This window comes from Saccostrea cucullata, unplaced genomic scaffold, assembly GCF_032062105.1.
Source record: "Saccostrea cucullata isolate Sc308-1 unplaced genomic scaffold, CSIRO_AGI_Scuc_v1 ctg14256, whole genome shotgun sequence".
Lineage (NCBI taxonomy): Eukaryota > Metazoa > Mollusca > Bivalvia > Ostreida > Ostreidae > Saccostrea > Saccostrea cuccullata.
In genome coordinates, this window is record NW_026919516.1 from 2882 (window position 1) to 15711 (window position 12830).

A 12830-nucleotide genomic window follows, 5' to 3' on the forward strand; every position below is an offset into this window, starting at 1 on the left:
AAAATTGCCTACCTACCTACCCTATATTTTTTCAGCCTGAAAGCGGAAACAAACATATTTTTTTTTCTAGGCCTTATGCATATTATATAATACTAAAAGCGAAGGGTTTTATAATATTGTTAACTCTGAACTCAATAAAATTCTACTGAGGTTTCTGACAATCATATACACTGTAATGTATGGTTTTCTGAATAATAAAAATGTTTTGTTTTTTTTTTTCAAGTACTACTTTGGAGATATAAATCTACCTAGGGACAAATTTCTTCAGGATGAGATGAAATTAGAAGATGGGTGTATCCTTTTTAACTTAACAAATAATTCTTTAGGATAGTAGTTAAATATTTAAACCCCAAAAACAATCTTGAAAACAATTGCTATACATAAGAAGGATTTGATAAATATCTTATATATCAATTTAGAAAAAAGTGCAAAATTTTAGAACACAGATTTAATAGTATTCCTATTGAATAGGTTTACATATATTTAAATTGAAAGGATAGCAAGTACTATTGAATCATGGTTAGACATTTAGATATAGTAAAGGACATACATCATCAGCAAGGCTTTCAGAAGGATTATATAGAAACAGGTGGTACTTCTTCAAAAATAAGAGGTTCCTGATGGTAGCAACATGAGCAAATTTTACCTAAATTTGTTGTAAAATTGTTCTCCAATGAATATTTGGATCAGAAGAATTATGATTTAGTGTGAGTAAAAGAATAGGATACTGGCACATTTTGAAAGGCCTACATTGGAATCACTGCATTTCATTTCCGGAAATATGCATAGCATTTCCGACATTTTTTTAGTTCATTTCCGACATTTTTTGTTTTCATTTCCAACATATTTTTTTTTCATTTCCGGAATTTACCTGTGCGGCAATTCAATGTTTTTTAAGTGAAAGAAAATGGAATTTTAAAAGTATTTATACCAAAATATTTAATATTTAAAAAAAAAAAAAACAAAAAAAACATCTATACTTATTTGTATACATGTATAACTAAATCTAGGTATATAGAGTTCAATGAGCATTAAACTTTTTCACCACATTCAATGTGCACTAAATTAAATGTCAGAGACAGCACCATACATATATGTCCAAGTCACTCACAGATTTTAGGGCTGTATCAATATATCGATATATCGATATATATCGATATTCAAGAAAAGTATCGTATCGCAAAATAACTTCCAATATGTATCGGACAGACATTTTTTCTTCAAATTCTGTTTAAAAGAAGGGAATTTCAGTCACCAAAGATTATATTTTTAGGTCACCTGAGTAACTCAGGTGACCTATTGCTATCCGTTTTCGTCCGTCGTCGTCCGTCGTCTGTCGTGTGTCGTGTGTTAACATTTGAACATTTTCAGCTTCTTCTCTGAAACCACTGAACCAATTTCAACCAAATTTGGTATACAGCATTCATAGGTGAAGGGGAACAAAAATTGTGAATTTCATGGTCCCCACCCCCCTGGGGCCTGAGGGGTGGGGCCAAAACCACTAAAATTAGTGCAATCTTTAAAAATCTTCTTCTTTACTCCTGGACATCAAGCAGGCAAACTGTTGACATGAATGTAATGAGCATTGAGTCCTCTACCAAAATTGTGAAATTCATGGCCCCAGGGTCAGGGGTTCTAGTGCTAGGGCGGGGCTTAATATAGATTATATAGTGAAAATGCATTATTTCTTTGAAAATCTTCTTCTCTGCTCCTGGGTATTAAATAAACTAACTAAGTACATAGTTATGATGAGCAAGAGTGCCTCTACCAAAATTGTGAATTTTATGGCCCCAGGGTCAGGGGTTCTGGTGTTAGGGCGGGGCTCTATGAATTATATAGTGAAAATGCATTTATTCTTTGAAAATCTTCTTCTCTGCTTCTGGGTATTAAATAAACTAACTAAGTACATAGTTATGATAAGCAAGAGTGCCTCTTCCAGATTTGTGAATTTTATGGCCCCAGGGTCAGGGGTTCTGGTGTTAGGGCGGGGCTCTATGAATTATATAGTGGAAATGCATTTATTCTTTGAAAATCTTCTTCTCTGCTCCTGGGTATTAAATAAACTAACTAAGAACATAGTTATGATGAGCAAGAGTGCCTCTTCCAGATTTGTGAATTTTATGGCCCGAGGGTCAGGGGTTCTGGTGTTTGGGCGGGGCTCTATGAATTATATAGTGAAAATGCATTTATTCTTTGAAAATCTTCTTCTCTGCTTCTGGGTATCAAATAAACTAACTAAGTACATAGTTATGATGAGCAAGAGTGCCTCTTCCAGATTTGTGAATTTTATGGCCCCAGGGTCTGGGGTTCTGGTGTTAGGGCGGGGCTCTATGAATTATATAGTGAAAATGCATTATTTCTTTGAAAATCTTCTTCTCTGCTCCTGGGTATTAAATAAACTAACTAAGTACATAGTTATGATGAGCAAGAGTGCCTTTTCCAAAATTGTGAATTTTATGGCCCCAGGGTCAGGGGTTCTGGTGTTAGGGCAGGGCTCTATTGATTACAAAGTGAAAATGCAATTATTCTTTGAAAATCTTCTCCTCTGCTTCTGGGTATTAAATAAACTAACTAAGCACATAGTTATGATGAGCAAGATTGCCTTTTCCAGATTTGTGAATTTATGGACCCAGGGTTAAGGGTTCTGGTGTTGGGGGGGGGCTCTATTGATCATATAGTGAAACTGCATTTATTCTTTGAAAATCTTCTTCTCTACTTTTGGGTATTAAATAAACTAATTAAGCACATAGTTATGATGAGCAAGAGTGCCTCCTATAAAATTGTGAATTTTATGCCCCCTAGGTCAGAGGAGGGGGGTGGGGGGGGCTACATAGTCTGAAAATAAATTAATGCTTTTAAATCTGCTCTTTGGTATTAATCAACCATTTTGTTTTAAAATTTGCAAAATTTTGAAATATGTGGCCCCTGGGTCAGTGGTTCCTTTAGGGTGAGGTGCACAACTGGGTATAAAGTGGAAGTGGATTTTCTCTTTGTTACTCTGATCTACCTCTGGGTATTAAGTAAATAGAGTAAGCATGTTAAGTTAATAATTATGATAAGCAATGGTGCCTCTTTCAAAATTGTGAATTGTGAATTTCATGGCCTCTGGTTTTATCCAAATTCAAGTGTTTGAAAGTTGTTACAAATACTCAGGTGACCTATAAGGCCCGTGGGCCTCTTGTTATTTTTTTGAATTAAAACCTTCAATAATTATATAATTTCTAAGGAAATAACACAGTTTTATAATTATTACAAAATACAAAGAAAAATGTATTTAAACATGTTGATTTTACTGTCATTAGAAGTTTTAATTGAAGTGTTATTTTTAAAGACAATAAGAGAAAATCTTTAAAAATAGGTAATAAAAGACTTAATTGTAAAGAAATGTATGCATTAAAATGATTTAGAAGCCTTTTCTGATGGACTTGTTTCAGAATCCAATATATCGTATATCGCTTTAAAAAATATTGTATCGTATCATATCGAAATTTTTGGCTCAATACACAGCCCTAACAGATTTATAAAATTGGATTTCAATGATTTATGTATGATATATTCCTTAAAATTTTTCCTAAGTAATGTTATCAAATCTGTTACTATAGGTACTACATATGTATTTGAAAAATGTCGGAAATGAAAACAAAAAAATGTCGGAAATGAAAACTAAAAAATGTCGGAAATGAAAAGTTGATAATTACCCAAAATTCCGGAAATGAAATGCAGCCATTGGAATATGTCAGTTCATATGAATCATTAAATAGAGTAGAGATGTTAGTTTCCTTGACGAATATTAGGGGTATCTTTAGCCACAATGACAAAATTCAATCGACTGAAACAACTTACCACCAATCACAAAATCATCGCCACAGCATTGAGGAAATCTGACTCAGGACTTATTCAGGTAATGAAGAAATTTTACCAGTATCCATTATCTTAAATGTATTTCTTGCTGTGAAACAAATCACCACATTCCAATTTTTAGCTCTTCTGAGCCAAAGGCTCAAAGAGCTAATGCTATGGCCATTTGTGCGTCGTGCGGTGTGTGTTAACTTTTTAGAATATGGGCCATAACTCAAGAACCCCTTGGCCAATCATTGTCAAATTTGTTACAGGGTATCCTTGGCCCAAGGGCTACCATTTATACTAAAACTAGGGTTGGGACCCTAAAACAAGGGGAGATAATCAGGAAAATAGAACCAAAAGTACTGGTTGCTAAAAAATCTTCTTCTCCAGAACCACCAGGCAGATCTTCACCAAACTTACTTACAAGGTTCAGGATATGTTGAGGATTAAAAATTGTTCAAGGCATGACCCTTGGGCAAAGGGCGTGGTCTCAAGGTCACTTCAAAGTTAACCGAAATTTACACTTAATAGAAACGTTGATATTTTGCTTACTATAAAGACTAGGATCATCAAATCTTGTAAGTTGATGCATCTTAGGACTTCACATCATGTTAACACAAAAGTAGGTCATGGTGACCTACTTTTTAAATTTTATGGGCTTTTGTTTTCAAATTGATTTGGAGGCATATTTTGGACACTTTAAGGCCTATGATCATCAAACTTTGTCAGTTGATGCATCTTGGGTTCTTAAACAAGGTCAACTTAAAAGTAGGTCACTGTGACCTACTCTTTGAATTTTATGGCTCATCTTTTCTAAAATATTTAATCCCATTATTTCAGATACTGAGAGGTTTAGATTCACCAAATCTTGTAAGTTGATGCATCTTGGGGCCTTAAAACATATTTATGAAAAAGTAGATCACTGTGACTACTGTGTCACTTTTTGAATTTTGCAGGCATTTGTTTTCAAATTGTTAAAAAGGCATATTTTGAATACTTTCAGACCTATGATCATCAAACTTTGTCAGTTTATGCATCTTGGGTCTTCGGAAAATGTCGATTAAAAAGTAGGTCATGGTGACCTACTTTTGACATTTTATGGCTATATTTAAGTATCTTAGGTACTTTTTGGCTTATAATCATCAAACTTTGTCAGTTGATACAAGTTGGGTTTTCGGAGAACGTCAACCAAAAAGTAGGTCACTGTGACCTAGTTTTGACATTTTATGGCTATATTTCAGTATCTTAGGTACTTTTTGGCTTAGAATCATCGAACTTTGTCAGTTGATGCAACTTGGGTTTTCGGAACATGTCAACCAAAAAGTAGGTCACTGTGACCTAGTTTTGAATTTTATGGCTATATTTACTTATTGGCCTAGAATTGTCAAACGTTGTCAGTTGAGGCATCTTGGTTTTTAGGAGAATGTCAACCAAAAAGTAGGTCACAGTGACCTACTTTTAATTATCTCAGATAGTTATTGGCTTACAATCATCAAACATTGTCAGTTGATGCATCTTGGGCCCCCTGAAAATGTTGACCAAAAAGGTCATGTCATGGTGACCTACTTTTGACATTTTATGGCTATATTTAAGTATCTTAAGTACTTTTTGGCTTAGAATTATCAAAACTTTGTCATTTGATGCAATTTGGTTTTTCGGAGAATGTCACCAAAAAGTAGGTAACTGTGACCAAGTTTTGACATTTTATGGTTATATCTTAGGTACTTTTTGGCTTAGAATTATCAAACGTTGTCAGTTGAGGCATCTTGGGTTTTCAGAGAATGTCGACCTAAAAGTAGGTCACATTGACCTACTTTTAACTATCTCAGATAGTTATTGGCTTAGAATCATCAAACATTGTCAGGTGATGCATCTTGGGTCCTCGGAAAATGTCGACCGAAAAGTGAGTCACGGTGACCTATTTTTGACATTTTATTGCTTTATTTAAGTATCTCTGGTACTTATTGGCTTAGAATCATCAAACTCTGATAGTTGATGCATCTTTGGTCCTCGGAGAATGTCAACCATAAGAAGGTCACAGTGACCTACTTTAATATTTGAAGTACTTATTGGCTTAGAACCATCAATCTTTGTCAATTAATGCATCTTGAGTCAACAGAAAGTTTCAAATCAAAAAGTAGGTCACCATGTCCTACTTATGGTATTTTATAGCTATACTGAAATATCTTCAGTCCTAACTGGCAAAGAATCATCAAACTTTGTCAGTTCATGCATCTTAGGATACTTAGAGTAAGAGGCTTCAAATAGAAGTGGTAGATTGTACAATTTATCAGAAGAGCGATTCAAGGCCCTTGGGCCTCTTGTTCCTCACATCTTGAAAATTATACCTCATGCAAATAAATATGTTACTTAATTTACAGTAGTTTGTAAAATTCTTGTGCAAATCAATGAAATAAGGTACACTCTTTTGGCTCCATTTCAGGTTAGCAAGGACAATGTGTTCATCCGTCGTAATCCTGACATTCCTATACCAGAGAACACAGAGGAAAGAAGGAACGATTTTAACGAAAGATCTGCTTATGTTGTATGTACCAGTATCCGATTCTACCTATTATATCACTTGTTAATTAAAGGTTACTAGTAATTAGCATCAAAAGTTATGTAGAATATAATATTGATGTGATGTTAACTGCCATATGAAATACAAATCATACAATGTACAAGTTTGTTTTAATATGTTTATGTGTAAACTTCAGAGTTTGAAATTATCTGTGATACAAATCTCATTACAGAAAGGCTTTCCATTGAATGTGTCACTGGACACATTAATTGCTTACTTTGAGAAGATAGCACCAGTGGATACAGTGTACATGAGAAGAGACCAGGAGAAGAAATTTAAGGTTGGTTTAGGTTTATATATTTATTAATATATTAATATCAATATACTGTATACAGGGTTATTTTCGCTCCGTGTTATTTTCGCCCTTTTACACTGTAAAACAAATTTGCTCCATTATAAATTCGCCCAATCATAGTTTTGTTTAAGAAATTGTACTTAATTTTTTTAATTCGCACCGTTTTAAATTCACCCGAATGAGTTAAGGGCGAAAATAAAATGGGGGTGAAAATTGCCCTGTATACAGTATTAAAATTGTACGAGATAATCAACACCTTCATGTGTATAAAAAGTGATAGCATAATTTTTAGAGTGATAAAGTTATTGTTACACCCCCAATGAGGCTTAAAAAGAGATGTTGTGTCTGTCATCCTGTCCATACCACAACCATTTTACATGGCAGTCAGGGGTATTATTTTGTGAGCTCAGTAATCACAGTGCCTTTAGTTTAATGTTAACTTTTGTAAAAGTTCCTTTAGATTAAACAATTTTTTTATCATTTGATAAAACAGGGATTATAGGATGGAAGATTTGACATCTCCCTGGAGTATACCTGTATGTTGTAAACAGTATATTTTTACTTATTAATTTGTTTGAATTAATGATATTGTACTGATTTACAGGGATCGGTTTTTATCACATTTCATAAAAAAGAGGATACAGAGAAGTTCCTAGCAGAACCTGAATCAAAGTATGAAGATGCAGTCCTTATCAAAAAGTCAAAGTAAGTTATAAGGTTCTCCAACTGCAGTGTATGTTTTTGCAGCATTGTCAGAAAATTGTCTGTCTTGCCTTAACATTTATGTGAAAATGTTTTTGAATCCTGGATTTAAGAATATTTAAGATAAGTTAAGGATAAAAGAATTTTCCACAGATTTATCATATAGTTTTTCTTGAAATATTTCATGCCTGATTGTTGTGCCTCTATAATTTTAGACAAGAGTATTTTCAAAAACGAGAGGATGAGAAAAAGCAGAAAAAATTGGAACAGTTACGTAAAAAGAAAGAGTAAGTATATTTCTTATTATATTTATGAAAACGTCTCTGAAAAGCTTTTGCATTCATATTGATTAAAAGCAATTTTCTTAATTGACATAAAAGTTTTTAGTGATATTTAAACTGATCCAATAGAACATCGCTTGCAGGACAAATGATATGTTAATAAAGTTTAACAAAAATTTAATATTTTTTCAGAGATCAACAGAGAAGGGAGGAAGAAGAAACAAAGGTTAGTGTTTTTTTCCAACTATCACTCTGTCCCATATCAGTTTTTTTAACTGAAATATTCTCCGAAAAATATTTTTGTTTTTGGTTTTCTAAATGATACCAAATTTATTAGTCTAAAATAAGAAATAAAAATTATCCTCCACCCTTTCCAATCAAAGTTCAGGAATGACCTTTGCCCAGCCGATTTTGTCTCAAAATGTTGTTTGAAATATATAAAATGCCTCAGTTCTATATTTCATGCAATATTTCTTGACTGTGGAAATTATCCTTCAACATTCACAAAAATGTGAACTTTTTGATTCTTAGATATAAATATTTTTGTTCTATCATTTGAAAAACTAATGCAATTTTTTACAAACTTGACAGAAACTAGCTGGTTCTATCACACCTGGTGCCGTGTTACACCTGACAGGTATTACCGGGGAGGACCTGACCAGGGAGGATTTCAAAACCTACTTCACAGACTACACACCTGTGGCCTGGGTAGACTTTGAGAAAGGCGACAACCAGGTAAAATTCATCTTTGTCTATAAGAGATTGTCCAGTGGATAAAAGAGTGTCAAAAATATTAACTGACTTGTGTGTTTACATTGTAAAATACTGTGTACATCTACCACAAAAGCTAGATCCAACATTTCATCTTGAATAATTAATGAATTTTACTGATAATTATACATGTAGTCCATTTATGATAAGGGAGACCAAAACTTTTAAAGGATTAAAACATACGAATTCATTTTAAGCTAGTTTTTATTAGCTCTACTGGTCAGAGACCAGAAGAGCTTATGCGATAGTAATGCGTCCGGCGTCCGTCCGTCTGTCCGTCTGTCTGTCTGTCTGTCTGTCTGTCCGTCTGTCTGTAAACAATTTTTCAAAATGCTACTCCTCCTACAGTTTTGGTCTAATTTCAATATAACTTGGCACACAAGTAGACTACACTAAGATACATAATTCTGTGTATCGGTTTTTGATTTCGATGAACGGTATTGCCGTGGTTACTAAAAATAGAAATTTCTGTGAAATTCTTTCAAAATGCCACTCCTCCTACAGTTTTGGTCTGATTTCAGTATAACTTGGCACACATGTAGAATACACTAAGATACATAATTCTGTGTATCGGTTTTTGATTTTGATGAATGGTGTTGCCGTGGTTACTAAAAATAGAAATTTCTGTGAAATTCTTTGAAAATGCTACTCCTCCTACAGTTTTGGTTTGATTTCATTATAACTTGGCACACAAGTAGACTACACTAAGATACATAATTCCATGTATCGGTTTTTGATTTCGATGAACGGTGTTGCCGTGGTTACTAAAAATAGAAATTTCTGTGAAATTCTTTCAAAATGCTACTCCTCCTACAGTTTTGGTCTGATTTCAGTATTACTTGGCAAACAAGTAGAATACACTAAGATACATAATTCTGTGTATCGGTTTTTGATTTTGATGAACGGTGTTGCCGTGGTTACTAAAAATAGAAATTTCTGTGAAATTCTTTCAAAATGCTATTCCTCCTACAGTTTTGGTTTGATTTCATTATAACTTGGCACACAAGTAGAATACACTAAGATACATAATTCTGTTTTTCGGTTTTTGATTTCGATGAACGGTGTTGCCGTGGTTACTAAAAGTAGAAATATCTGTAAAATTGTTTCAAAATGCTACTCCTCCTACAGTTTTGGTCTGATTTCAGTATTACTTGGCAAACAAGTAGAATACACTAAGATACATAATTCTGTGTATCGGTTTTTGATTTTGATGAACGGTGTTGCCGTGGTTACTAAAAAAAGAAATTTCTGTGAAATTCTTTCAAAATGCTATTCCTCCTACAGTTTTGGTTTGATTTCATTATAACTTGGCACACAAGTAGAATACACTAAGATACATAATTCTGTTTTTCGGTTTTTGATTTCGATGAACGGTGTTGCCGTGGTTACTAAAAGTAGAAATATCTGTAAAATTGTTTCAAAATGCTACTCCTCCTACAGTTTTGGTCTGATTTCAGTATAACTTGGCACACAAGTAGACTACACTAAGAACATAAAGAGACTTTATCACCGATCATTATTCTATTTAGTTTCAAATCCCAGCTGCTTAAGTACTTTTCTCTTCCTTTGCTATAAGTTCAAAGCAGTAGAGCTTCAGTCTCGACAGAGACTTCTGGTTTCAAATCTTAAACTTCTAGGTATAAGTAAAGCCAGTTTGCAAAGATAGTTTTTAAAAAATTGTTTTGGAACTTTCTCTCCCTTTTCATTACCTGTATGCAGTACTGTGTATCATCAAACTTTTTCCCTAACTAAGCTTCCTATCATTTTTTGTCTAGGCCTGGGTCAGATTTACAGAAGCCAACACTGCAAAAACAACACTAGAGAAAGCAATGGCAGACCATGATGGCAAACTTGAGATTTCAAACCTTGTTTTAGAAGGGAGAATTCTGGAAGGTATTGTTCTTATACAGCTTGCAGAAAATTCTATGTAATTGTTAGTGTGAATATGTAACAACAAATAATATTCTCATTGATTATAGATGTACAATTTTTACAACCATTAATATTTTGGCAGACAAGCAGCTGACCAAAATATATAAATATGAAAAGATAAAATTCAGAAAACCCCGCAACATAGTGGAGGAATTTTGTTCTGAGGACTTTGTGCAAGATCTTCAAGTTTACCTTCTTAACAGATGTAATGTAAAATAGGTCAAGTTGCCCACTAAAAATTTTCATGTGAAAAAATTAAATGACAATTTTAGGAGATGAAGAAATGGATCACTGGAGGAAAATTTTTAAAGAAAGAGCGGACAGTATCAATCGCTTTAAGGCAAACAGGAAAAGGAGACACGGGAAAGGCTACGGGGGACCCAGGGTAAGTGTATACAAGTCAGGTTTCTGTTCTGAGAGAATGATGAAATACCAGTGGAAGAGGCGTTTAGAATTGCTCAGTACTAGATCATATCATCTTAGTGTTATACTGAATGAACTTGTTGCAAGAATTATGCAGTTTTAAAATCAGAGGACTTCCTTGATAAAAGCTTCTTTTGTAATGCCCAAGTTCGACATTTTTTCTCTGTGATCATGAATTAAGTTCAAGATTTAGTAAATAACTTTAGACTAACTTTTTGGTGCTAGATCTATTATGACGTCATAATCACATTCAACTTTATTTATCCCGTATTTTACGGCTCTAATGGAAAAGTAGGCAAATGTAAAATTAGAGGAGACTGTGGATAAAAGTATCTTTTGTAATGCACAAATGAAACTATTCTTTGTTTAACAGGACAAGAAGAAGAGGAACACTGGTGGAGATGGGGGAAGGGAGGAAGAGGGAGACAGTGACGGAGAGGAAGATGATGACGCCGGGGATTGAGGTATGTATGATCAACTGCAGCAAATGACTATTCACTCAAATCTATATTTTTAGCTACATTCAAGAAATATTGTAAATTTCTAATTGAATTGATATTTTAATGATATTCGAACTGATGTTTTGGGAAAAAAAAGCACTAGAAATGGGATCTAATTTTAGCATATTTAAATTTAAAATTAAAACAAATGCAAGTCATAGATTTTTCAAATTGACTTCCATGTGCTTCTCTATGTTAAAGTTCTTGAAGAAGATTAATTAAAAGTAATTTATGCAAAGTTCATCTTATAGAAATGTGCACATTCAGTTTAGTGGTAAGATTTAGCAAGAGTGATAATATTTATCTTTAACTAATGTATTGCTATTTCTCAATTTTCAGAGTAGTGGTGCTGATATGGGACTTTACTGTATGAACTGCAGACTTTTAGACACATTTAACAGAAATAAAAAGTGAGCAGTTTGGAACATAACAGGACGCTTGTTGTGCTCTTGTGTAGATGTACATCATAAGAAAACTCTGATTTTATTTATGGCTCCAGCTGTCGGCCATGTTTAGAGTGTTGTACAGAAACATTTTATGTCATTTTCAGTTCTCGTCATGGAGGACAAATACATTTACCTAAGAGGCAAACCAAGTGTTCTATTTCTTTCTACAGCCATCCTGATTTTTACAACCAGAAAAGTTCTGTTGTCAGTTTTTAATTGACACATAAAGTAGACAACATGCTTTTATAGTTTAATACATACATATACTGTAAATTGGCAAATAATCACGATGGTTTTTATTTCACTATGTTTGGATTTATCATTTTTCCAGGAAATTAATTCCACCGTGAATGGTTTTATTGATTTTTAAAAATGTTGAAATGCTTAGATTTGAATTGATTTCTTGCTTCGTGAAATTAAAACCATCGCAATCAGTACTTTTTGAGATATCTTGAAATTTTGACACCGTGGAATTAAAACGACTCAGAGTATACTATATGTAAAATTCAGTACAGCATAAATATCAACTTACATACAAACCAAGTGAGAACTTAAGTAGTGTACAACATTCGTATCTACATACATTTGCATTAAGTAAAATTTATATAAAGTACATGTACATCGTGTCACTTTAAAAATAACAAATAGAAATGGCATAGTCATTTCTTCCTTGTATAAAAACCGTTACCTTTACTCTCGTTAGTTATTACGTAGGGTTAAGGTTATTGTGATAACAAAAAATACATTGTGAAGTGATACATTATGATTCCTTTTAGTTTTTTAATTGAACATGTACTTTATTTGTATTGATATATATTTTCTGAAAGCACTACATCTTTAAAACTTAACGAAAATATTGTAACTTGTGATGATCTTAAAGATGAATGTTATATATGCTTTTGAGAAAAATTTAATGTCTCGTACTGATGTGAGTCATCTGTAAACTCGGACTCTTTCAAGTTTTCGTCACTCCTTGTGGCCTGCGAATTCTCAAGACTCTTGAGTGATCTTCGTCTGTGTTATAAAAATAAACAAAATATAATTAAGTACAGCTGA

General features: G+C 33.3%; 1 protein-coding gene across 1 annotated transcript; it reads left to right on the top strand.

Annotated features, from left to right (window-relative positions):
* Positions 1–223: 223 nt before the first annotated feature.
* On the top strand, positions 224–11919 carry LOC134232992 (lupus La protein homolog; the record flags this gene model as incomplete). Its single annotated transcript, XM_062714989.1, has 12 exons — positions 224–293; positions 3795–3901; positions 6287–6388; positions 6597–6704; positions 7324–7424; positions 7637–7708; positions 7895–7928; positions 8294–8437; positions 10249–10366; positions 10678–10790; positions 11202–11292; positions 11668–11919. Coding segments are annotated over 11 exons (1059 nt in total), but the record flags the coding sequence as incomplete, so codon positions are not given.
* Positions 11920–12830: the final 911 nt, after the last annotated feature.